The sequence below is a fragment of the Giraffa tippelskirchi genome, chromosome 2 (assembly GCF_054371585.1).
Source record: "Giraffa tippelskirchi isolate mGirTip1 chromosome 2, T2T-mGirTip1v1.2.pri, whole genome shotgun sequence".
Lineage (NCBI taxonomy): Eukaryota > Metazoa > Chordata > Mammalia > Artiodactyla > Giraffidae > Giraffa > Giraffa tippelskirchi.
The window spans coordinates 29,957,748-29,984,600 of record NC_137276.1 but is presented as its reverse complement, the minus strand read 5'-3'; the positions used below and the strand labels follow the sequence as shown (position 1 = coordinate 29,984,600).

At 43.5% G+C, this 26,853-nt stretch overlaps 1 protein-coding gene and 1 long non-coding RNA gene across 5 annotated transcripts in view; one reads left to right on the top strand and one right to left on the bottom strand.

Moving 5' to 3' along the window:
* ABCC2 (ATP binding cassette subfamily C member 2) overlaps positions 1–26,853 on the top strand; it is a 94,468-nt gene that overhangs the window by 38,697 nt on the left and 28,918 nt on the right. The window contains exons 3-18 of one of the 3 annotated variants that reach the window (XM_081548849.1): positions 1,049–1,286; positions 2,767–2,892; positions 4,606–4,740; positions 4,947–5,054; positions 5,469–5,524; positions 6,751–6,985; positions 8,890–9,053; positions 9,877–10,054; positions 15,773–16,027; positions 17,121–17,186; positions 19,368–19,505; positions 20,005–20,151; positions 22,326–22,410; positions 23,124–23,190; positions 24,633–24,759; positions 26,197–26,373. In XM_081548849.1, the coding sequence (XP_081404975.1) occupies positions 1,263–1,286; positions 2,767–2,892; positions 4,606–4,740; positions 4,947–5,054; positions 5,469–5,524; positions 6,751–6,985; positions 8,890–9,053; positions 9,877–10,054; positions 15,773–16,027; positions 17,121–17,186; positions 19,368–19,505; positions 20,005–20,151; positions 22,326–22,410; positions 23,124–23,190; positions 24,633–24,759; positions 26,197–26,373 (2,088 nt within the window). In that variant the 5' untranslated portion in view covers positions 1,049–1,262. The remainder of the gene's footprint in view (positions 1–1,048; positions 1,287–2,766; positions 2,893–4,605; positions 4,741–4,946; positions 5,055–5,468; positions 5,525–6,750; positions 6,986–8,889; positions 9,054–9,876; positions 10,055–15,772; positions 16,028–17,120; positions 17,187–19,367; positions 19,506–20,004; positions 20,152–22,325; positions 22,411–23,123; positions 23,191–24,632; positions 24,760–26,196; positions 26,374–26,853) is intronic. The other 2 variants (XM_081548844.1, XM_081548855.1) reach the window with 2 other exon arrangements.
* LOC145529132 (uncharacterized) lies at positions 14,556–20,149 on the bottom strand. 2 transcript variants are annotated; one of them, XR_014070955.1, is made up of 2 exons: positions 19,068–20,149; positions 14,556–15,368 (listed from the first exon to the last, which is right to left on the bottom strand). It is a non-coding gene; the product is annotated as an uncharacterized LOC145529132 (long non-coding RNA). The 2 variants fall into 2 exon arrangements; XR_014070953.1 differs by having other exon boundaries at positions 19,688–20,149.

Below are 26,853 nucleotides of genomic sequence, written 5' to 3'. Positions count from 1 at the left end.
CCATTGAGCCACCAGGGAAGTCCTATAGGAATGTTTGATAATGTAAATTGGTCCTTTTTGATATGGATTGCTCAGTGTATTTCTAATCAGTTAGTATGAATTTAATATATGTAAGCCTGTGGCAAAGGTTTCTTCCTTTTCCGTAGCCTGGGGTGTGGTCTGCTGGTTTGTAGTCTCTTTATCCAGGCATCCTCAAGGGTGAGTGCTTTAGCTCTAGCTTGCACTATTTTATCTCCTAATTTACCTAAAGGCAAACATAAATTATTGTTTAAAAAGCTATGATTTTTTTTCCCCCAAAATCTTTACAGTCTCCAGTGAGGAAAGCAGAACATACTTAAGAAAGATGCATTCCCCTTATAAACATGTCTTTGACTCTATACCTTGCTAAGAAATAGCACTTGTCCTATTAAAGGTGCTTTTGTCTTCCTTCTTGGCTGGTTTTCATTATAAAGAGCCCAGGGACTTCCTTGGTGGTCCAGTGGTCAGAACTCTGCGCTAGCACTGTAGGGGGATGTGGCTTGGATCCCTGGTCTGGGAGCTAAGATCTTGCTTGCTGTGCAGGGCAGCTAAAAAAAAAAGGAAAAAAGAAGTGGGGGATGATATCATTGCCTTAGCTGAACCATTCTGGATGAATGAGGCTTATGTAATGAGTAGGCATAGATGGATGGGAAAAGGAAGTGGTGAAGATGGGGAGCTGATACTAAAGATGTTCATTTTGAGGAGTAAGATACTGGTGGACCTCCTCAGTGGAGGTAATAATTTTCCCTTCTGATGGGTGGGCTGTAGTTCTTTAGAACAATATAAGAACAACATATATCATGTCTTATGACCTCATAAGACAAATATTGACATGGTTACAATCATTAACTTCAAAGTTTATATGAGAAAGCTGAGGATACTGACCTAAGAGAGGGAATGGTGCCATCCCAGTTGGGATGGAGGAATTCCCCTTTTAAATCTATTTTATTAGTTACCTATTGCTATGCAATAATTTATCCTCAAACTAAGCAGTTTAAGAATAAGCACTTTTTTTTTTTTAACTTCACAGTTTTCATGGGTCAAGGATTTGGGAGCAGCTTATCTGAGTTCAGTGTCTGTCATGAGGCTGCAGTTAATACACAGGCTGGGACTAAGATCATCTGAGGGCTTGATTGGAGCTAGAAGATCTGCTTCTGAAATGACACATCCACATGGCTTTTGGCAGGAGGTCTCAGTACCTATCCAAGTAGAACTCTCCAAAGAGCTACTTGAGTGTCCTCACGATGGGGCTGGAAGTTTCCCTTGTGGTGAGTGATCTGAGCAAGAAAACGAAGAGGAAGCCACATTGTTTTCTACGCCCTAGTCTTGAAAGTCACACACTATCACTTCTGCCATAGTCTATTCATTACAAGCAAGTCAGAGTTCAGCCCATATTTGAGAGAAGGGGGAACTAATCTCTAATTTTTGAAGGAAGGAGTACCAGGGAATTTGTGGACATATTTTAAAATCATCACACTGGAGACTTTCCTGGTGGTCCAGTGGTTAAGAATTCTCCTTCCAGGGGCCTCCCTGGTGACCCAGTGGTAAATAATCTGCCTGCCAATGCAAGAGACATGGGTTCAATCCCTGATCTGGGAAGATTCTACACGCCGAAGAGCAACTAAGTCCATGCACCACAATTTCCGAGCCTGTGCGTCACAACTACTGAGCCCATGTGCTGTAACTACTGAAGCTTGTGCATCTAGAGCTCATGCTCCACTACAAGAGAAGCCACTGCAATGAGAAGCCCATGCACCACAACTAGAGAGTAGCCCCCGCTTGCCACAACTGGCGAAAGCCTGCAGTAACGAAAACCCAGCACAGCCAAAAATAAAATAATAAAAATCCTCCTTCCGATGTATGGAACATGGATTTGATCCCTGGTCAGGGAACTAAGATTCCACATACTGCAGGGCAACTAAGCCCGTGAGCCGCAACTGCTGAGCCCACACACCTCAACTAGAGAGAAGCCCCCACACTGCAATGAAGATCTAGTGCTGCAACTAAGACCTGACACATCCAAAGATAAATCTTAAGTCACACTCAACATTCATTAACACTTATCATAGCATACGTTGAACTTTATCCCATTGCTTGAACTCTGTGTATTAATTGCAGAAATATTTATTGTTATCTGAATCACTGTTCATCATTTTTATTGAGCTATAGTTAATGTACAATGTCATATAAATTATAGATGTACAGTATGATTCACAGTTTTAAAGGTTATACCCCATTCATTGTTATAAAATATTGGCATATTCCCTGTGTTATATAATATATCCTTGTAGCTTATTTTATACCTAAGAGTTTGTACCTCTTAATTCCCTACCTCTCTTCTCTCTCGCCACTGGTAACCAATAATTTGTTCTCTATACCTGTGAGTCTGCTTCTTTTTTGATAACAGAAAAGAATATAAAAATTCACTAGTTTGATATATTTTTTAGATTCATATATAAGTGATATCATACAGCTATTTCTTTCTCTGACTTATTTCAGTAAGCATGGTCCTCGCCAAGTCTATCCACGTTGCTGAGAAGGGCAAATTTTCATTCTTTTTGTAGCTGAGTAGTATTCTATTGTGTGTGTGTGTGTGTATTAGTCACAACTTCTTTATGGATTCATCTGTTGATGGACACTTAGGTTGCTCCCATATCTTGCACTGCCTACAGTTTTACCATCCTTTACTGGGAACCATTATGTTCTAAAGAATGATATCCTCCTAACAGTGGTCTTTTGCCTTCTCAGGTGATTGTTGGGTTTCTTCTTATTCTGGCAGCCATAGATCTGGCTCTTGCGCTCACAGAAGACACTGGACAAGCCACGGTTCCTGCTGTTAGATATACCAATCCAATCCTCTACCTGGTCACATGGGTAAGGCTAATCATCAGTTCTACCCTGTTTATCTTCTCATAGCCATCCAGCTGAAATTTGCTCTTGTGGAATGAGATTAAGTTCAATTTCATCTACCTTTTTCAAGGGACCTATGTAATAGGGTAAGACAAATTTTAGCTTTACATTTGCTTTTAAACATGAGCTTATAATGCTTTCTTCTTAGGGTAAGTACTAGCTTTAATGACTAAGATATGTACCTTATGGCTTCATATCTTGCCATCTAAGGATCATGGATGAAACCCTAGTTTCTTGATGTAAAATAATTTTCTAAATGTTGTAAACATTATTTTTAAACTGGTGACTCTTAATCAACAGATCACTGAGTCTAGAGCTGTTTGTATAGATCTGACAAACTTATGTTTTTCCTACAGGCATGGTTTTGGGGGCGGGGAGAGGGAAAGCTGTGCAGTGTTGGAGAAAACTTAAATTTACTACCATCATTTTGTTTTATTTATTTATTTATTTGGCCACACCATGTGCCTTGTGGGATTCTAGTTCTCCAGCCAGTGATGGAACCTAGATCCCTAGCAGTGAAAGTGCTGAGTCCTAACCACTGGACCACCAGGGAATTCCCATTATCAGCATTTTAAAAGAGGAAGATATAACATAATTATTCAGATTCCTAAACTATCTTGAAAAATCAGTATGCCTGGCAACTGTGGGCTGACATTCCCACAGGGCAAGTCAGCAAGGACTGAAAGAGCCAGTCACTTTAGACCAGGGTCAGTACTATCTTTCAACCTCACTTCACTTGGAAACACAGTGTGCCTGGTCCCTGTAGGGACTTTGTTTTGTTGTTATGAAACAGAGAAAGGTCTAGGCAGCAGTGTGCTGGAACGGACTCACAGAGCTAACTGTGCCTCTCTTCCCAACCCCAAGTTTGGTGACATGAAGCTGGAGATTGAAATCCACCATGGTACTTGTATTTATACCATGGAAATTCACACATGCAACAAATTCATGCCTCTGTTTAAAACAACATTTAATTCATTATTGTTAAGTGAAATAATGTGAGGCAAAGTTTTTTTGTTGTTGTTGCTAATTGCTTAGTCTAATATTATTAGAAAATACCATGACATAGATACCCTGCACCTATTCAGAATGTACCTCCCCCATCTGATTGCTGTAGTGCCTAAAATTATTTTCTTGGTCTTTGGAAAGATTTTTCTGGCTCCCAAAGTTACTCCATTTAGAGGGTGACCCTCTGTGTACTTGGCTGACTCCCCACCCAAGTGTGGTGAATAGAGACAGGATTCAGTTCAGTTCAGTCGCTCCATCATGTCCGACTCTTTGTGACCCACAGACTGCAGCACACCAGGCCTGTCCATCACCAACTCCCAGAGTTTACTCAGACTCATGTCCATTGAGTCGGTGATGCCATCCAACCATCTCATCCACTGTTGTCCCCTTCTCCTCCCGCCTTCAATCTTTCCCAGCATCAGGGTCTTTTCAAATGAGTCAGTTCTTTGCATCAGAGATGGGATAGGGAAAGGGGATTCCAGGGAAAGCACCTGGGTCCTGAAAGAGAAAGCTGGGTGGTATCAGGGAGGAATGTACTAGTTGGCATCAGATTAGTTACAACAGTCTCCCTCTTTAGCCTCCATTTCTCCCCCTGTTCTCTGACATCTCTCTTGCCTCTTGTCCTTGGATGGTGACACTATTTTTCAAAACATGATGGAAATTTCTCTCTAGGCCCTGGTTTTACTGATCCAACACAGCAGGCGATGGTGTGTGCAGAAGGACTCTTGGTACCTGTCCTTATTCTGGATTCTCTCAATACTCTGTGGCACTTTCCAACTTCAGACTCTGATCCGGGCACTCTTAAAGGTAAGGAGGAGAGGGATGGTGCCATGAGGAGGTACTCCTGGGCAGCTTCTAAGTTGGAGTAAATGACATCAGGCAAATTGAGTTCCGGGGTAGGATTGTATTTAGGGGATTTGATAATAAACTTTAATCACGACCATTGATGCACAGGGGCTGTTTAGATTTAATTCAGATAAAAGGCTCATTTTCTTTGTTTTTCTCCCCCATAGGACAGCAGTTCTAATCTGGCGTACTCCTGCGTGTACTTCATCTTCTATGCATTCCAGATCCTGGTCCTGATCCTTTCAGCATTTTCAGAAAAAGATGACTCATCAAAAGTGAGACTCAAAATATGACCACCTCAGATTTTATTTAATTGGATGATATCTTGACAAATGTAACTTTGAGATGTCAAGGTCTCATGAAGGTCCCACAAGCCCAGAATACAGTAATATAGATGATTTTGTGACATAAGGACACAAAGTGACTAGAATTTGGAAACATTAACTTTTATATTGACCCATCAAGCTTCAGCATAGACAGTTAATTCATATATCTATGCCAAAAAGTCTGGTTATCATTCTACTGGTGACCTTAGCATATCCAAACAAACACATTGAACTGGCCATTTCGGTGTCATATATAGTTTCTAGCACAGCATCTATTTAGAAACATCAATTTCTGATTTTAGAGTTCCATTGAATTCCTGTTTCTAATTGATTTACTTTCTGATTTTTTTGTGTGTCTTGCAGAATCCTTTGACCACAGCTTCATTTTTGAGTAGTATCACCTTTAGTTGGTATGACAGGTAGGAAATGCCTGGAGTGTGGCTTATCTCTATCCTTCACCCCTCAAATCTTCGTTTTAAAAGTACCTGCCATGGCCTCCATTTTTCCTCTACTTAGAGTCAGAGAATGTTGAAACATACAGATCAGTTTATTGCATTCCCTTCACGGGGCAGATGGGGAAACTGAGAGGAAGGAGGGAATTTCTTTCTTTCTTTTTTTTTTTTTGGTAGCCTGGAGTGAGGGAATTCCACACACACTAAAAAAAGAAAAGACAGAAGGAAAAGGAAACAGGAGGACAGGAAAAGGGAAATTTCAGGGCAAGGAGTGTGGCACAGACTTGGGGATGAATAGCTGTCCTGGGCTGCCAGGAGATCTAGAGCAGCCATCCTTGGCCTTTGTAGTTGCATGGACCCCTTAGGCAGCCTGGTAACATCCATGAATCCCTTCTCAGATAATGTTTTAAACATGTACGATAAAAGACGTGAAATTGTAAAGGAAAACAAATATATTGAAATGTAGTTACCTAAAGAGTCTTTTAAAATCAAATCTGTGGTATAGTAACACTTGTGCCTCTTTGTGAATGCATTAACTAACACGACCCAGTGCTGGGTTTTAGTTTCACAGCAGTAATGAGTGTACGTGATGAGTGTACGTGAGCCATGAAAACATCTGTGGTGTCTCCTGGTAACAAAGGCACAAGTACTCTGTTTTACAACTGTGGTTGGTTGACTACATTCGTATTAGAACTAGGAAAGGCTGCGTTTCAGTTAGAACTGAATAGGAATAAAGATGTAATTTGTTTTCCGTCTATGTTCTTGAATCCCATGTTGAGGAGCCCTGATCTAGAGAGACACTATAGAGGCAGCCTCTGGGTCTGCTCATTTCCTTAAGGGCTTCTTGGAGGCCCCTCAAGGGATGCCAGGGCAGCAGAGAGGCAGCCAATATTTGGGGAGGAAGGAGCAGGATGTGGGTAGGTGATGCTCTTTTGGCTCTTAATTCAGTAGAATCCCTTCCCTTTCTCTTATTGTTTTCTCCCACCTTCCATCACCCCTACTGGCTCCGTTTTCTGCTCTCCCCACTCCTCTCTCAAGTTCCCAGGGCTAGGAGCTGGGGTAGCAGGGTAAGGGAGAAGCCCTATTCTTGTGTCCCTCCATCCTTGAACTGGATGGTTTTGATAGAGGCAGAGAGGAGACTACCTCTGGCCTCCCTCTGCAGGGCCTCAGCCTATGTCTCACTCTTGTTCCAGCACTGTTCTAAAAGGCTTCAGGAAACCTCTGACGCTCGAAGATGTCTGGGATATTGAAGATGCAGCTAAAACAAAGGCACTAGTTAGCAGGTTTGAAAAGTACATGGCAGAAGAGCTACAGAAGGCCAGGCGGGCATTCCAGAAACGGCAGAAGAAGAAATCCAAGCGGAACCCTGGAGCCAGCCTGAACGGCTTGGACAAGAACCAGAGTCAAAGCCAAGATGTCCTTGTCCTGGTAACTTTGCCATGAGTGTCTATTCAAACATCCTGCATGTCATTGGTGTCCTGGTGATGGTGATTCTGTCCTTACATTTTTACAGCACTTTACACTTTGCAGTACATTTTATATTAGTAGTATTCACAATACTATTACAGTACCTTAGTGATGGATGCTTGGGGGTGTAATGTAGTACTGTTCTCTCCTTTGGGGTATATATGATATTTTTCTCAATGACTTTTTAGCAGAAAAATAAAACAATACCTTAGCATTGCTAGAATTTGCATGTTGGTGGGATTTAGCGTTCGCTAATTTATTTTTTTATTCACTTGAAAATATTTATTGAGTAGCACTGTGCGTTGGAGACCATTCTGGGCATGGATATAAAGGGTCCTGAAGGAGTCCTCATCTTTAGAGAGCTAGAAAATAACTAATAAACCAATACTTACGTTACCCTTTCAGAGCAGGAGGCTCTATTAAGAAAACATATTCATGCATTTGGGGTGAAGTGCTTCCTTAGAGTAACAGAAGAAGCTTCAGAGGAGGTGATATTTGGGCAGAGATCCAAGCGATGAGAAGAGCCCATCAGAAGGAAGCCTGTTCCATTCACAGAGGCCTGGGTTGTGAGGCTGAGAGGGTAACACCGTTGGTTTGTTTGGAGAGGAGAAAGAGAGTGCAGGAACATGGAGAGAGAGGTTGAGTGTGCAAGGAGGTGAGCGCAGGAAAGTGGGAGGGTATGAAGTGGTATAGACCCTCATGGGCCATGGTGAAGAGTCTGGATTTTAAGTCTGATGGAAAGCCAGGGGAAAGTTTTGAGCAGAGGAGTGGTGCAATCAGATTTACATTTTTAAAAGTCCACTTGGGCAACTGCCAGGAGAATGAATGATTGAGGTGGGGGTGGGGGGAGTGGAATCTAAGAGGTAGGCTGAGGCAGTTGTTCAGGCAAAGAGACCAATAAGACGGGACCTCAGTGACAGCCATTATAAGAGAATGCCACTGAGCCTGAGAATCTGGAATTGGGGGGCCTGGCAGGACAGGAAAAGGAAGTAGTGGGTGAGTGGTGATGACACCCCACACCCTAGATTCCCGGGGTTGCTGAGACAAAGCACCACAAACTGCATGGCTTAAAACAACAGAAATGTATTGTCTCACAGCTCAAGAGATCAAGAGTCTGAAATCAAATCATCAGGAGGACCACGCCCCCTTCAAACCCAAATGGGAGAAAGCTTCTTTGCCTTTTCCACCTTCTGGGTTTGGCCAGCAGTCCTTGGTGTTCTGTGGCTTTTGGATGTGTTACCCCAATCTCTGCTTCTGTCATCATGTGGCCTCTTCCCCTGCCCCCCGTCTATCTCTCTTCTTACAAGGACACCAATCATATTAGTGTAGGACTCATGATGCACTCTAATGACCTCATCCTAACTTGATTACATCTGCAAGGCCCCCCTATTTCCAAACAAGGGCACAGTCTAAGGCACTAGGGTTTAGCACTTCAACATTCCTTTTGAGGGGGATTCTATTCAACCCATAACATCCCACAATAACCTAAAGCAAGAAGAGAACGGAAAGTCTTCTAAGCATCTGAAATATATATTAATATATATGTTAGCATGTCCATGCCCTTCCCTCCCACAATGCCCCACAGGCCCCCCTCAGAGTCTGTTCTATGTTTTTACATGCTATTTTCATCCGCTTTGTTGCCTGTTTTCCTAATCCAAAATAGATTCTAAGCATCAGTTAAGAGGTGAGAGGGGAACAGTGACAGCAGCTAAAAAGATGGATGGGACCAGGCAGTGAAGAGAAGACTCAAACCTGTTCAATCATGGCCACAGGGATCAGGGGCTAACTCTCGGGAGCTGGTCAGTGAAGACAAAGTCTTACACCATGCACCTCTGCAAGCACTGCTTGTTTGGTTTTGTCCCCAGGAAGAAACTAAAAAGAAAAAAAAGAAGTCTGAGACCACAAAAGACTTTCCCAAGTCCTGGCTGGTGAAGGCGCTCTTCAAAACTTTCTTCGTCATCCTCCTGAAATCATTCCTGCTGAAGGTGGTGTATGACATCCTCACGTTTCTGAATCCTCAGTTGCTGAAGTGAGTCCCCAGACCCTGGGCTGTCTCTTTAGGGCCTCCTCTGCCACTCTGCTTTTTGTTCATTGTATATGCAGACAGGAGTCTATTATTAAGTTCCTAATTTTTAAAATGCCCATAATTTTCTTCCACCTTACAGCATTGTGTTCATGAAAAGCACAAGGCATTTTTCAAGGTCTAAACTAATATGTCCTTTAGCCTCCCTCTTTCCCATGTCCTTTTCCTCATAGGAAGTCAAGTACTTCTTAAACAAGTACTTCTTAAAGCAGGGGCACTGCTTAAACAGAATTGCTGTGAGCTGAACTGTGTCCAAGAGGTGGGCCTCATACCCCAGGAGAGGCTTGTACGCAGTCTTTGTAACCTCATTGCTCCCCAGTCAGGCCTTAAGTGGGCGATTCCAGTTAATCACGACATGACTTCAGTCTGCCAGGATCTATGGAATGCGCTATCCTCCAGAGGGAACCCTTCTAACTCACGCTGGATATGTGTCCTAATTCCTTTCCAGGAATGAATCAACTTGCCACACATAACTCCTTCTACTAGGGGGTAGGGAGAGAGAGGTTCAGAGGAAGCACGGCAGTGGCAGTTCTGTGGAGCACACAATCTCCCGTCTGACAGCTGGGGGTCATCAACCCTTAGCCCCTGCTGCTCATCTCCAAAGGCGAGAGTGTTGGCATGGCTATGGAGCTCAGTCTTCCAAGAGCATTGAACAACTGTAGTCACTTCACTTACCTCCAGGGTAGAGCAGGGTAGCTGGCTGTGCACAGTGAGGGTAAGGAGCCCTGGGAGGCTTGATGTCAGCACTTACTTGGTTTTGCTCTGGCAGGTTGCTGATCGCCTTTGCAAATGACCGTGAAGTATATCTGTGGACTGGATATCTCTATTCAATCCTCCTCTTTGTCGTGGCCCTCATCCAGTCTGTCTGCCTTCAGTATTACTTTCAGCTGTGCTTCATGCTGGGCATGAAAGTGCGGACCACCATCATGGCTTCTGTATATAAAAAGGTATGTGGGGTATGTCAGGGATCACCAAAGAAAATCCTCTTTGTTAAACATGAGCCTTTGTTCCACGATTGAGGAAAACTTGATGGAAGTAATCACTGACCTCAACACTGAATTTTGGCTAAACATACAGCCTTCTTTAGACATTTCTTTGGAAATTAAAATAAAAAGTGTGTATACAGACATAGAATGTGTGTGTGTGGCGGGGGGTGGGTGGTGCTGGTGGAGTGTACCCTACTGAAGGGAAAAGCTGGCAAACTCTTCTCTGTCCAGGATCTGCCTTTCAGGCTTGAAGGCTGGCATACCATCTCTCTCTTTCTTCTTCTCTCCACAAGCTGACAACACCTTAGGATAGAATGTGAAGTCAGAAAAGAAGCTGACCAAGGGCAGACTCTTAAAAGCACCAACATTTAAACCAAGTACTACATGAAACTGGTCTCATGAGACCTGATGTATCCATCTCAAATCACAGTTTTACCATAGACTAGTAAGCTCTGTGGACCAGGGCTCCATCTCCCTGGACTGCCTTTTGTCTAGTGATTTCTTTTTCAATCTTGAATGGCAACCAACTCCTCTGCCTGATTCCATTTTTGAATTTGTAAATATCAACACCCTCACTCCAATTATTAAATTCTGCAGACTTGGGAGCTTTTCCATTTCCTTAAGATGATTTTGCCCATCTTCCCTCTGACCTGTTGCTTTATTATTATTATTTTTCCTATTTTTCCACATGCCACATGACATGTGGGATCTTAGTTCCCTGACCAGGGATCGAACCTGTGCCCTTTCAGTGGGAGTGTGGTGTCTTAACCACTGGACTGCCAGGGAAGAACCTGACATGTTGCTTTTAGTGTTTAATTTTCTCAGAGAAACTTTATTTCCCTCTGTCCTAGACACCAAGGTGAAGTCTCATTTTTTCCCTTAAGAATTGAAAATAGCCAAGTATTGTTGTTCAGTTGCTAAGTCATGCGACTCCATGAACAACAGCATACCAGGCTTCCCTATCCTTCACCATCTCCCAGAGTTTGCTCAAACTCATGTCCATTGAGTTGATGATGGCATCCAACCATCTCATCCTCTGTTGCCCCCTTCTCCTCTTGCCCTCAATCTTTCCAAGCATCAGGGTCTTCACCACTGCGTCGGTTCTTCACATCAGATAGCCAAAGTATTGGAGTTTCAACTTCAGCATCAGTCCTTCCATTGAATATTCACGGTTGATTTCCTTTAGGATGGACTGGTTGGATCTCCTTGCAGTCCAAGGGACTCTCAAGAGTCTTCTCCAGCACCACAGTTCAAAACCATTAATTCTTCGGTGCTCAGCTTTCTTTATAGTCCAACTGTCACATCCGTACATGACTACTGGAAAAACCATAGCTTTGACTAGATGGACCTTTGTTGGTAAAGTAATGTCTCTGCTTTTTAATATGCTATCTAGGTTTCTCATAGCTTTTCTTCCAAGGAGCAAGTATTTTTAATTTTGTGACTGCAGTCACCATCTGCAGTGATTTGGGGGCCCAAGAAAATGAAATCTATCACTGTTTCCACTTTTTCGCCATCTATTTGCCATGAAGTGATGGGACTAGATGCCATGATTTTTGTTTTTTGAATGTTGAGTTTTAAGCCCATTTTTTCACTCCTTTTTCACCTTCACCAAGAGGTTCTTTAGTTCCTCTTCGCTTTTGGCCATTAGTGTAGTCATCTGCATATCTGAGGTTGTTGGTATTTCTCCCAGCAATTTAGATTCCAGCTTGTGCTTCATCCAGCCCAGCATTTCACATGATGTACTCCGCATAGAAGTTAGATTAGCAGGGTAACAATATACAACCTTGATGTACTTCTTTCCCAATTTGGAACCAGTCCATTGTTCCATGTCCAGTTCTAACTGTTGCTTCTTGATCTGCATACAGGATTTGCAGGAGGCAGGTAAGGTGGTCTGATATTCCCACCTCTTTAAGAATTTCCCACAGTTTGCTGTGATCCACACAGTCAAAGGCTTTTTAGTGTAGTCAATGAAGCAAAAGTAGATTTTTTTTTTTTTTAATTCCTTTGCTTTTTTGATAATCCAATGGATGTTGGCAATTTGATCTCTGGTTCCTATAGCTTGTACATCTGAAATTTCCCAGTTCACATATTGTTGATGCCTAGCTTGAAGATATTGAGCATTACCTTGCTAGCATACGAGATGAGTGCAATTGTGCTGTAGTTTAAACATTTTGGCATTACCCTTCTTCGGGATTTTGAAAACTGACCTTTTCCAGTCTTGTGGCCACTGCTGAGTTTTCCAAATTTGCTGGCATAATGAATAAGAACTAAAGAGCCTTTTGATGAAAGTGAAAGAGGAGAGTGAAAAAGTTGGCTTAAAGCTCAACATTCAGAAAACTAAGATCATGGCAGCCGGTCCCATCACTTCATGGCAAATAGATGGGGAAACAGTGGAAACAGTAGCTGACTTTATTTTTCTGGGCTCCAAAATCACTGCAGATGGTGACTACAGCCATGAAATTAAAAGACACTTACTCCTTGGAAGGAAAATTATGACCAATCTAGACAGCATATTAAAAAGCAGAGACATTACTTTACCAACAAAGGTCCATCTAGTCAAGGCTATGGTTTTTCCAGTAGTCATGTATGGATGTGAGAGTTGGACTGTGAAGAAAGCTGAGCGCTGAAGAATTGATGCTTTTGAACTGTGGTGTTGGAGAAGACTCTTGAGAGTCCCTTGGACTCAAGGAGATCCAACCAGTCCATCCTAAAAGAGATCAGTCCTGGGTGTTCATTGGAAGGACTGATGTTGAAGCTGAAACTCCAATATTTTGGCCACCTGATACCAAGAGCTGACTCATTTGAAAAGACTCTGATGTTGGGAAGGATTGATGGCAGGAGAAGAAGGGGATGACAGAAGATGAGATGGTTAGATGGCATCACCGACTCAATGGACATGAGTTTGGGTAAACTCTGGGAGTTGGTGATGGACACCAACTCCCTCGCCAGGGAGGCCTGGCGAGCTGCGGTTCATGGGTTGCAAAGAGTCGGACACGACTGAGTGACTGAACTGAACTGAACTGACTGCAGCACTTTCACAGCATCATATTTTAGGATTTGAAATAGTTCAGCTGGAATTCCATCACCTCCACTACCTAATGCTTCTTAAGGTTCACTTGACTTCATATTACAGGATGTCTGGCTCTAGGTGAATGACCACACCATCATGGTTATCCAGTTCATTAAGACCTTTTTTGTACAGTTCTTCTGTGTAGTCTTGCCACCTCTTTTTAATCTCTTCTGCTTCTATTAGGTCCTTGCCATTTCTGTCCTTTATTGTGCCCATCTTTGCATGAAATGTTCCCTTGGCATAACTAATTTTCTTAAAGAGACTTTTTGTCTTTCCCATTCTATTGTTTTCCTCTGTTTCTTTACATTGTTCACTTAAGAAGCCTTTCTTATCTCTCCTTGCTATTCTCTGGAACTCTGCATTCAGTTGGGTATATCTTTCCCTTTCTCCTTTGCCTTTTGCTTTTCTTCTTTTCTCAGCTATTTGTAAGGCCTCCTCAGACAGCCACTTTGCCTTCTTGCATTTCTTTCTTGGGGATGGTTTCAGTTCACCACCTCCTATACAATGGTACAAACCTCTGTCCATAGTTCTTCAGGCACTCTGTCTACCAGATCTAGTCCCTTAAGTTCCCTTAATAATTGAAAATAGTCAAGTAAACTTCAGTTTAAAAAAGAAATGAAAATAGAGTAGTGACTCTAAGCCTGAGGAGAAAATTCATCAGAAGGAGATGATACTTTTGATAAGTCAGAACATCAAACAGTTGCCTCTTCTTCCTTTTTTCATCCACCACTGAAGTGTTCCATCATAGTGATTTCTCTGTTAAAGTTCCTGGTTTTTTCCTTTGCCTTCCTTTCTTAAAACTCCAAGATGACTTTTGTCTTTCCTGAGTAGATGCTGACCGGACAAGAGACCCAGAGAGGTGATCCAGATGTCCTTTAGATCAGAAGTCTGGTCAAGTTCTTTGAACCCCTAGATAGCCTCACACTGGAATTTGTCTTCTACAAAATTTTTAATCCCTTTATTCCTTCTGGAGTAACTGTGTTTCTGTTGGTTTGCAGGATATGAGGTTACTACCCAGGCTGTCTCAGATATATCTATGAATGTACACTTTTATAATTGTGGCAATTCATTCCTGCCTCTTTGATTCTTAATATATTCTAGGTTTTGCAATTGTCACAATTCATACAAAATGTGTAAAATAGAGCCTTTAATGAGACCCCATTCAAGTAAATATTGCTCCTAAAATAGAATTTAAAATTGACTAATTTTATGTTTAGATTATACTTCATTTATGAAATGTTATGAAACATATTTTACATCCATTACCAATTCATAGCTCTGTGAAGTAACTGCATCATCCCCGTTTTAGAGAGAAGTAGGGCTTGGATCATTTTAATGGCTAGAATCACATAGACAGGCCCTGACTCCAGAAGGGCTACTGGGACTATATTCTTGACTTTTTCACTCTATTGAGATTTATTGAGAAAATGAAAGTATAGCAATTACCTTGAAGGGTAGTTAGATAATACTTTTTTCTTTTACTTTTCAGTACCAGAAGGGAGGCATAACAGTGGACTGATTTCTCTAGAACGTTGGTGGCCTAACATTTTGGGAAATTTCCTGCTTTTTACTATACAACAAAGCATCCTGATGTATTCTAAAGACTACACTGATGGGTTAAGATGACAGTAGAGGTTTTAGGAGGAGACTGAAGGTGGTATCTAGGGCCACTCATAGCCCATGCACTGCCTTGTGGGAATTAGGCTTTCCTTCCTTCAGGAAGATGTGGGCCACACCAAAGGGTTGCTTGGTGAGCATAGTGCCAGTTGGTTTCATGCAGCTACCCCCTCAGCCCCCAGTCTCTTGTCTGGGAGCATTTGTACAAGACACTGCTATAAGTCACCGACTGTGGGTCTCAGCCTTCTCATCCCTCTGAAATGATGGCTCATGATACAAGAGTCAGGCATTTAAATAGTGCCCTCAAATTTCCTGACAATAAACAAGTTATTTTGCTTCTGGTATGTGAGCCCCAGAGTTTTCTTCTCGATTCTAAGGTCTCTGTCCTTCTTGAGAATGGCTGCAACCTCCTCACAGTATGGCTCCAGATAATATTGCACCATTAAAGTCTGCAAGGCCAGAGTCAATACAGGCTTCCTCCCTTCATTCTTCTGTTCCTTCCATCCTTCAGTATTTGATTTCCCCACCGTGTACAGGTGATTCAGTAGTGAATTGGACAGAGGTAGCCCTTGTCCTTAGGGTTTTCTACTGGTGGAGAAATAGGAAAACACAATTAGAATTCCGTGTGATGAATGTAACGGCAGAGATAAGCATTGGGGAATACACAGAAGTATCTAACCCAAACTTGGGAGTCAGGGAAGGCTTCTCAGCAGTTCCACCTAAGCTGACACTAAGGGATAAATAGGAGTTTTCTGGGTAAGACAAGTGTGTGTAGGGGAGGGGGTGTTGGGGAAGGTAGAAATAGCAGGAAAGACTGGTCAAGAATGAAAGAACACTGTAAGACTTAGCAGCCAGAAGATCACAGCCCCTTGGAAGTTATGTCCATATGGAGCCCATCCTTCTACTGTCTTTCACTTCCTTCCTGAATCCCCTTTCACTTCCCAGTCTCCTTGGCCTTGTCCATGCGTCTCAATTCCAATCTTTATTTTCAGGCGCTGACTCTATCCAACCGGGCCAGGAAGCAGTACACCATTGGAGAAACAGTGAACCTGATGTCTGTGGACGCCCAGAAGCTCATGGATGTGACCAACTTCATCCACCTGCTGTGGTCAAATGTCCTACAGATTACCTTGGCCATCTACTTCCTGTGGGCAGAGCTGGGACCCTCAGTCTTAGCAGGTGTTGGGGTGATGGTGATCCTAATCCCAATTAATGGAATACTCGCCACCAGGAATAGGGCTATTCAGGTAAAGAAACAGTCACTGGGGACATGTACATGTTCTTCAAAGTCTAAAGTTTTCTTACTTTATTCTGGCTGGTGATTGGAGTTCAGGCAAGGCAAGGCTCATAGGAGACTTGCCACTGTCCCACACGAACTTGGCTTTACCTTCCCTTTCCATCTTCTGACCACTTTTAGGGTTTATATTTCCTGTCTTCATTCATGTCCCTAATTGGAGAGAGAAGAGCTGCCCAGGGACCCTCCATATAACTTTTACACCCTGCTATGCTGGGCTGTTCTTAAAAAGTAATTATGACCCTGTTTCTCTATCATAGCATTATAAACCGGCCACACAGAGCCGTCACAAGAACAACCCAGACTTTATGCCTAAATCCTGGCAATCAACCTTATTCCCACCAGGTAGCAGAGCTCCCCATGGACAGCCCTTATCTCTGCCAGAAATCATATTCTGGATGGGTTAACTCGATGGTATATGTGACTTAGTCATTCATTTGTTTTGCATTCGCTGAGTTACAAATATTGGCCAAAAATTCATTTGGGTTTTTCCTAATGCAGAAAAAACCCCAATGAACTTTTGGCCAACTCAATATTTTAAAAATGCTTATTGTACACCCTGTTTCTGGGGGAACATGGCAGCAAATTAGATAAGGCTCTTGCTCTCATGAAACTTACATTCTGCCTGGGGTGGAGATTCAGGCCATGAATAAGTAAAAACAAAGAAGGGAAATGTCAGTAGTACTATGCAGGGAATTAAACAGGGTGATGTGATCATAGGAAGTGGTTTTAGGTCATGGAGTCAGGAAAGGCCTCCGAGGAGGAGACATTGAGCTGAACTCTGGAACCTGAGGGTGAGGGAGGAAGACTTGGGTAAAACCTGGGAGGAGGGCACAGTCGGGCCACCACTGTTCAGGCTCAGAAGGTTGGTGAGTGTGGCAGGAGCAGGGAGAGCAAGGAGGAGAGTGGGAGAGACACAGCCGATCACTGGGCACCTCAAGTTCTCACCGAGCAACAGCCTCAAGTGCCACTGAGATTTAGCATCTGAAGCAAACCTGGACCCACTCACATGGATGCTTGTTCTGTCTGTTATTCTTTCCTGGCAGGTTAAAAATATGAAGAATAAAGATAGCCGTTTAAAGATCATGAATGAGATTCTCAGTGGGATCAAGGTGAGAAGCTGAGCGTGGGTGGCTCTCTGGGCATGGTGACAGCCACAGTAGCCTCTTGGCCTTAACAACCTGCTTGAGCTTGTGGACTCCTGCTTCTGAGCCTGGGGTGTGTCCCACGACTCCTGATCCATCCAGCCACAAATCTCCTGTTTCTTCTGCTACTCCTCTCAGGCCTTCTTTTGATCATGATTTCTATTTACGTATGTTTAATAGTTTATCTTGTTCTTATGTTTTACTATAAAGGTTGTCCGATGTGGACAAAAGTAGAGAGAATGCTATAATGAACCCGCATGGCCTTACCACCCAGCTCCAGCAATTATCAGCAGGACCTAACCTGTTTCATCTACATCCCCACTCCCCACTTCATGCCCTGCTAGATTATTCAAAAGCAAATCTCAGATATTTTGCCATTTCACTGGTAAACACTTTGTATGGGTTTCTAAAAGAATGACTTTAACGTAATCACAATACCAATAGCATACCTAAAAACAAATCCTTCTTTGATACCATTAAATTTCCCCAATTGCCTCATACAAGTCTTTTTTTATTTTATTTTTTACTGTTGGTTAGTTTGAATAAGGATCCAAAAACTGTCCATATGTTGCGTTCAGTCAATAGTGCTTTTACTCTACAATAGCCCCTTGCCTGCCCCCTTCCTGGTCATTTGATAGAAGAGTTTGTCTTCTTTCCTATGCTTACTTGTAAATCGGTGGTTAAATATAGAAACAAGTAGATTTAGGTTTATTTGGTTTTTGTTTTTGTTTGGGATGGGGTTGGAGGGCAAGGGGTTGGATAGTGCTATGTGCTTCCAAGTTTAGTGATGGTGAGTGTTTATGGGGTCCAGGCATTGTCAGCCTGATTCACCCCTTATTGTTCTTTCACCAAGAGCAGTGATCTGTAGCCCTGGCAGCACATTTCAATCTCCTAGGAGATTTGTAAAACCCACTGAGGTTTGGGCCTTACTTCAAACCATCTAAATTGAACTCTTGGTGTGGGGGAGGGGTGAGACCCAGACATGTGTATATTTTAAAAGCTTCCTAAGTGATTCCAACATGCAGCCAAGGTTAAAAACCACTGTCATAAAGGTTTTAGCAGCCGCTGTTGACCACTGCCTTGTTCTATTATTTCATTGCCAAAGGGTGATATTTTAATTCCTTTTTTCCTTTGGCATTGCTCAGCGTGAATTCTGTAATGAAGAATGATCTTTAATCAACAAGTTGGTTACTCTAAAATAAAGGACATGTAGGATAAATACACACTTCTGTCCTCTATTTACTAGCTTTCAAAATAATACATTTCATCAAATTCTTTTTTAATATAGGCATTTTTTGAATTCACGGACTTTAACTTTTTATTTTGTATTAGGGTATAGCTTATCACAATGTTGTGATAGTTTCAGGTGAACAGCAAAGGGACTCAGACATATATATACATGTATCTGTTCTCCAAACCTCCCTTCCATGCAGGCTACCACATAACATTGAGCGGAGTTTGGCTGAATTAATGGGGTGTAATATTACCCTAAACCTCTTGAAAATGAAAAGAGGCCCCTTGAACATCTGATATTTGTGCACACAAAGCTCTGATATGCCTTCTTGCCAGTGTGGCAAAATGAGAAGATAGACCTGATTTTGAGTCTTAGCTCTTACCACTCACTAGATGGTAACTTTGGGCAAGTTACTTAGTCACTCTCAACCTGTTTCCTTATTGTTAAAATGGATACAATAATTCTGAAACAGTAAGCAGCTACTTCTTCCTGGTTTGCCCAGAACTTCCTGGGTTTAGCACTGAAAGCCCCGAGTCCTGGGCAACCCACTTTAGTGCCAGGCAATTTGTCACACTTAGGATTAAGTAAGATAGAGTACATAAAATGTTGTGTACCTTGTAAGTTGTCAACAAATGCAAGCTGCCTTTCTGTTGTTGTTGTTCAGTCACTAGGTCATGTCTGACTCTTTGTGATCCCGTGAACTGCAACACACCAGACTTCCTTGTCCTTCACTATCTCCTGGAGTTTGCTCAAATTCATGTCCATTGAGTCAGTTACCGTTCTGTAATCACCCTTTATAAGCTGAATTTGTACCTCCTCAGTTTGGGGGAGTGTTTCCTAAAACCTGTGTGGGTGGGTTGCACCTGATATCCTACTGGGGCAACAGTGTAAGCTGTGCTCTTCTCTATTATTAGATCCTGAAATATTTTGCCTGGGAACCTTCATTCCAAAACCAAGTCCACAACCTTCGAAAGAAAGAGCTCAAGAACCTGCTGAGATTTGGGCAGTTACAGTCTGCAATAATGTTTCTCTTATACTTGACTCCGGTGCTGGTGAGTGACAGGAGTCAGTGGGCAGGGTCAGCTTCCTGGAGAGAAAGGTCTGTTTAGATAGATGAGAGGTGCCTAGCACCTCTAGGCCTGACCCTGAAATCCAAGGAACTCTGACCTACTCCTTAAGTCATCGTGCTGTCCTTCCTACCTCATGGCCCCTTATGAACAGACAATTTGATTACCTGGCTGCCTGGAGTAACTACAGGGGATTCAACATGAATGTGGTATCTAGGCATGGTCTGCATGGGAAGGCTTCTCATCTGTAGGAGAAGGAACGCTGATCATAGGAGCCAGGATTCTCAAGCTCTGGTCCTAGCAATGCCATTAGTTGACTTTGTGACCTCAAGCAAGATATTTCCTCCTCTTCTGGGCTCAGATTTCTCTGTAACATGGAAAGGTTGAGATAATCCCTAAGACTCCTTCAACTCTGATACAGTACTTAGAATGAGGCTGCTTGATCTCTTTTGAGAGTAGATCACTGATGGCTCTTCTTTTCCAGGTGTCTGTGATCACATTTTCTGTTTACGTCCTGGTGGATAGCAGTAATGTTCTGGATGCACAAAAGGCCTTTACCTCCATCACCCTCTTCAACATCCTGCGCTTCCCCATGAGCATGCTTCCCATGCTGATCTCCTCCATGCTCCAGGTGGGTAGGATCTCTCACTGCCAGCTGAGTGTACTCAGGCACTCAGTCGTGTCAGACTCTTTGTGACCCCATAGACTGTAGCCCACCAGGCTCCTCTGTCAGTGGGATTTTCCAGGCAAGAATACTGGAGTGGGTTGCTGTTTCCTTCTAGCCCTGGTTTAAAACCTTAGATTCCAGAATGACTGGTCTGTCCTATCTCATTTCCAACTTCTGCTGATGAACCTTCACTTAGAGAGATTGGTTTGGTCTCTGGAGACCAACAGCATGATTTAGTAAAGTCACAAGTTCTATGAACCCCTATTTTTCTGACTATAAACTGAGGATAATCATACCAATCTCATACACCTAACAGGGAGACAAGGTTTTGAGAGTGTTTAGTGAGACTATGATGATTAGCTCTGCTCCTGGAACGTTTCTAAGCCCTTTTCTCCATTCAGTTTCCTCCATATATTTCCAGCACTCTTAGGGTATTTATAAAGCATTAGGGAAATATGACACAAAAGGAGAAAAAAGACTTCTCTCTCTCAATTAAAAAAAAAAATGGCCACACCAAGTCTTAGTTTTTTGTTGCAGCATGCTAACTCTTAGTTGCAGCATGCGGATCTAGTTCCCTGACCAGGGATCAAACCTGGATCCCCTGCACTGGGAGCATGGAGTCTTAGCCGCTAGATCAGGGGACTTCCCTTTGTCCAAAGACTTCTCTTTGTATGAAACCACATGGTGGTAAAACCAAATGCAATCTGGGAGCCTCAAGCTGTCAGAAAACTAAGTTTGGAATCCGGTAGGCTTAAGATGGTCCAGAGGGGGTGTCTGGGTCCTGAAACCTGAGCACAGTCACTGAGATGGACCAGGTACCAGACTTCAGTAGGATGGTCCCAGGGAGGTGGCAGACTGGTGAGGCAGCCAGGATGACAAAATGTGGTGACCTGTGTTCATCCAGAGGTGACTGGCTTCAGAGAGTTCAGGCCCTAGGAAGGACCGGGGTTTAGGAGGAGCCCTTCTGGTCCTGGAGGGTGTTAAGATCTGGTAGATCTGGCTGAGAAAGAAACAACACGCTCTTTTTAGAGTCAGATAGTTTATCACATAGATAGCAAAAGCAGGATCAACAAAGGTGACAACTCTGCAGAACAAAGGGGCCAGATGAGCAGGCAAGTGGGCAGTGAGGCCCTCTGCAGAAGCCGATCCATACCGCAGCCATGCAGTTCTATAGCCCACAGTTGTGCTCCAAAGAGGGGGCGAGGCAGAAAGTGCAATGCCTGCTTAGTCACTCAGTCATGTCCGATTCTTAGTGAGTCTTTGAACTGTAGCCCAACAGGCTCCTCTGTCTGTGGGATTTTTCAGGCAAGAATACTGGAGTGGGTTGATATGTCCTCCTCCAGGGGATATTCCCAATCCAAGGATCGAACCCACATCTCCTGTGTCTCCTACACTACAGGCAGCTTCTTTACCTGCTGAGCCATTGGGGAAGCCCCCCAAAGTGCAGTACTTCTTCAGAACCCAGGTTGTGACAAGAGGCTGTCTTATGACAGCCTGCCTGGAAGGGAGGAAGTAAGAAACATCCTTGTAAATCATCCCCCCCCCCCCGCCCCGTTCTAGAGGGACCACAGGGCATCCTGCCAGTGCTTAGGTCACCTGCAGTTTAAGCCTGGCCTAAGTGGAGGTATGCCAGGTCGCTATGGTTCCATGGCCACTTCCTCCACAGAGGGTCCCAGTAGTGATTCAGGACACTGCCTGGGTCATCAGAACATGAACTCAAAGAAGAATATGCCAGGGGCCCAGTGACCAGAATCAGACAGAAACTTTATCTTAGAAGAAGGCAGAAGACAGTTTCTGGATCTAGGTCCAAAGCCTGGAGACAGCACAGTGGAATTAACCTCCCACCCACCCATACCACCACTACTGTAATGAGTTTCCTGAGGGGCTAAAATAGAGCCTCTTAATTTTCCTGTGTTCAGAGTAGGGTGGGTCCCAGGGCTGAGATGTGGCTGAGTCAGGGGTGGGGGAGTTGGGGAGTGGGTAGGGGGCCAGAGGGGTTCCAGCTGTGGCAAATCACAAATCATGGGCAAGAAGCCTGGCAGGTTGACTGCTTCCACATCCAAGGCTGATGACGAAGTCACACTCCTGTGTCTCCTTGTGCTCGTCACTGAACTTGGTTCCTCTGTGTCCTTCTCTAGGCCAGTGTTTCCACAGAGCGGATAGAGAAGTACCTGGGAGGGGATGACTTGGACACATCTGCCATTCGACATGATTGCAATTCTGGTAAATGAATTTGGAAGTTGCTTCCCATATTTATTCACAATGCTGGCACCAGGACTTTGATATACAAGGGCAGAACAGCAGCAAACTGAAGGAAAGGGAAAGCCAGGGGGCTTATCTTGCATCTATATTTGCACTGGTATTACTTAAATTTTGCGTTCATCTAGAACAGATTTCTTAGCCAGCCAGCTTGCCAAGCAAAGCGGGGCCAGCTGTTTTGAGAATAAGTGGAGAATCCTGCAAAGGATCTAGGAAACAGAAGTCAGGATGGAGCCAAGTATGTGGAATTGGGAAGGGAGGCTGAAGTGAAAGAACACACAGGTTCTAAAGGTTTAAGGATTGAGGGGCATTCGTAGCCAGAACAAGCCGTGGTTCTGGAATCCAGGGCAGGAGTGGCTGGGTTTATGTATGGAGGTGGAATTTATACAGGAGACTAGGCAACAGAGGGTCTGGGAATGTACCCAGAGTATCTGTAGATCGAGAATCTGGGCTGCCAATTGGCCTGGGACTCCTAAGTAAATAAAGGACTTTGTATGCAGGCGATGCTTGGTCTCACCCCCGGGGCTTTCATGTGCCTCTTGTCAGCTCAGGGTTTAGCACCAGACAAAGGCAGGCTCTGCTGAGAGAAGGAACAAGGGACACATGAAGGCTGAGAGAAGGCAGACAGACGTGTGGGGACCTACATCTGATTTAAAGACAGGAATTTTTCTCAACAGATAAAGCTGTGCAGTTTTCTGAGGCATCATTTACCTGGGACCATGATTTGGGTGTCACAATCCGAGAGTGAGTTGCCTCCTTTTCTTCTTGCTGTGTTTGAGGATTCTCCTTGCCAGTCTTGTTATAGGGAAATTCCATATAATATAACACATGGGGAAACAAGCTGTGCACGTGTTCAGTTAGATACTAGTGTAGGTTAAACCCCTGGAAGGATGAACTGACAGCAGTCCCTGTCCCCCCCACCCCACCCCCAGCGCCGCTTTCCTCCTGGGGGACAGTACAACTGAGAACCTGTGAAGACATTTGTTCTCCAGATTGTGGATGGAGGTAGTGCCGGCTGGCAGGTAGCCTAGGTCTCTGGATGTGCCAGAGGATACTCATGAGAACCTGAACTCAATTTAAGTTCATCTATTCACCTAAGAATAGTTATCATGAAGGACCTGCCTTCTTTGCCCAGAGGGGATGATGAGAGCCACTTCTATAATCAACTTCAGATCTGGAATTTTTCATCTACATAACCCCTTCTCACATTCTGCCCTGTAGGTCACCCCCTGCCTTCAGCCAACCCTTTCTTGTCACATTGCTGCATGTAGTGTGTTCCTTAAGCACTACGTGTAGGAGTACACCAGCTCCATCGCTGAGCACAGCGCCACAGAGTGCGCCAGGAGCCCGAGCAGGCCAGGCTTCTTTTTCACAACTGAGCACAGCTAATAGTCTTCCTGCCACACCCAGGACTTTCCACACTGCTCTCGTGCTTCTCCATCCTCTAACATGGACCCTGGAGCTTGCCCCAGCACGTGTCAGGCCAGAAGCCCTGAGCCCTCCTAACCTGAAAGCCTCAACTTTACAGAGAGGAGAGTGGGCGTAGCTCCCACTTTGCTAGTAGTAAAAGTCTAGAAGGAGCCCAGCTGGATGGGCAGGTTCAGAAAGCCTGAGAACAAGTTCCCCATGTTCCTAATGTTCTAGGAACTCAAATATTAGGGCTAGAACAGAGAGTTTCCAGGAACCTGGCCCAGTGTGGGCCCCTACCCAGCCACACTCAGCCAAATCTCGGGAAGGGGGCAGGGCATCTGTGCTTTCAGTGAGTATTTTATTGAATGGCTCTTCTCATTGAATAGTCGAGTTTGGGATGCATTACTCTGTCCCAGCCCCATTAGTTTAGAAATTGAGAGTCCAGGAGAAGTGAGACTCTAAGATCACACAGCTTGGCTGTGGCAGAGTTGGGATTTGAACAAATAGGGTCTTGTTCAATGGTGCCACATAATTCTGAAATTATTTTTCCATTGGAAACTGGCTTCTTGCACAAACAACTTATAAATTAAGCCTTACTCTCTAAAGTCTTAGAGAAAAAAAAATGTTAGAGGACTACTTTGGAACTTGTATATCGGAGATATATTTTCCAATCTTGAAGGAAAATCTCCCTTGGCATCTGAGAAGTCCTTTGGGCATCTGAGAAGTGGCATGAACGTCTACACTCCACTTCCTTCAAGTACACTTCTCTCTTTCAGTGTAAACCTGGACATTATGCCAGGCCAGCTGGTGGCTGTGGTGGGCACTGTGGGCTCTGGGAAATCCTCTTTGATGTCAGCCATGCTGGGAGAAATGGAAAATGTCCACGGGCACATCACGGTCAAGGTGAGAAGGAATGCCAAGGGGAAGACTCCTGACACTCAAATATGGGCAGCACTGAGTGCTGCCTTCTCATGGGGAGAAAGAATTAGAATCTGATAACCGCTCTTGTCAGGTTGCTGTTGGTGGGGTCTCGGAGACATCTCGGAGACTTATCAACTATAGATTCTTTGCCCTACCCCACATATATAATCATATTCTGGGGTAGATTCTAAAAACCTGCATTTTTAACGAGCTCCCCAGGTGATTCTCATGTGCATACTGAAGTTTGAAAACTGTTGAAAGATGTCTTCTTTCAAAGTATAGGTAATTCTACTATAATCCATGTTTCTGAAAACCTCCTGATCTACAAAATTATACAATAAAAATAAGGGGACTTGGGGGAAAAAGCTGGAACAGATCATTACAAACATATGTAGCCAGGCTACCAACAAAAACAATAAGAGCAATAACAATAAAAACGGTAGCATTATAAAATCTCCACTGACTGTTGCACCCAGCTTCACAATTAGTTCTGGGCCTCTCAGCTCTTCCTTTGAGAGCTGGGTGTTGGAGGGCACTTTAACAGAGAGGAAATGTTTTCGTGGCATCTCCATCAGCACTCTTAGCTTCCCCAGAGAGCTAAATTTAGGGGAAATTATAGGTACTTGGAATCATTTCACCAGCCACTACTTGCACCCAAAAGAGGCATGTCTGTCGATTTTTAGCTTTTCTTCTTAAGATCTTCATATATTGCTAAGCCATTCTTCATTATAAGAAAACATGCCCCTGATTACTTAACATTGACATGCCTGGAAAATTTTTCAGAGCCAACACTTCTTCCACATTATACTGACATTTATTCCCTGATTTACTGATCATTAATGAGATAGTTTACATTAAATAAACATGCAGCATAGCAGAGCAGACTCTACAGATTTAACTTGCCTCCTAACTCCTTTCGGGGCGCTTTTTCCTGCTAATTCATAACCAAGTTTGTCCTCAAACCTGAGGGCATTTACCCTTGGTCTTTCTTTTGACATGATCAGATTCATGTATCAGCCTCGTGCCCAAATTTCCATCTCTGAGTTCTTGCTTTCTAAGATGTCATCTATCTGGTTTCCCTCATCAGTGCTGGCCCTCTGGTGGTCCTAGTAAACTCACCAGGGTCTGACTAAAACCCTCTTCTAGAAGCAGCGAGAGCATTCATCCTTCAACTTTCAGATCACGGCTAGAGAGTGATAGTCCAAAAATGAGACTTTAAATGACACATGGGATATTGAATTTTTCTCCCTAGTTGGTGCAATAAATACATGTACCTTTATAAAGATCAATTGTCCAGTCAGCCTGACATTTTTTCAAAGCTACGTTCCATTTGTTCCTCCCCCCTCCACCACCCCCTCAACTCAACTCTGCATTTCCAGAGGTACAGAGCAGTCATATGGTCTAATCCTTCCCATCCAGGGCTCTGTAGCCTATGTCCCGCAGCAATCCTGGATCCAGAATGGCACCATAAAGGAAAACATCCTTTTCGGATCAGAGTTGGATGAAAAGAAATACCAGCAAGTTCTGGAGGCGTGTGCCCTCCTCCCTGACTTGGAAGTGCTGCCTGGAGGAGACATGGCTGAGATTGGAGAGAAGGTACTTGGGACACCAGGGGATCCTGAAGGGTGAAGGAAAAGAGTGAGGATGGTGAAGAAGTCCATGGCAGTAAAATAGTTGATCAGTTTTAGTAGTTAAGCCTGGAACAAACATCAGAAAACTTGAGTTTGCACAATATTTTGTGCAAATAACTCAGAAATTTAAAATTTTGTACCTGAAAGCAAATATAAAAGTTGTGTAATCTAAAGGAAAGATAATGAACCTAGGACTTGGTTAACTAACCAGCGGCTAACCTGAGGTAGACCTCACAGGTGGAGGGCCAGAGGCAGACCGGAGCTGTCTGAACTCTAATTCTGTACACTAATGTGGGCCAGAGTAGGGTTCTAATAATCTGCAGTGAACACATAGAAATCTAATACATTATTAAATGCCTTTCTTAAAAGTTAATTTTTAATGACCTCTTCATATTATATGAATATAGTATAATTTGTTTACAAGTCCCTGATTACCATTTATTTA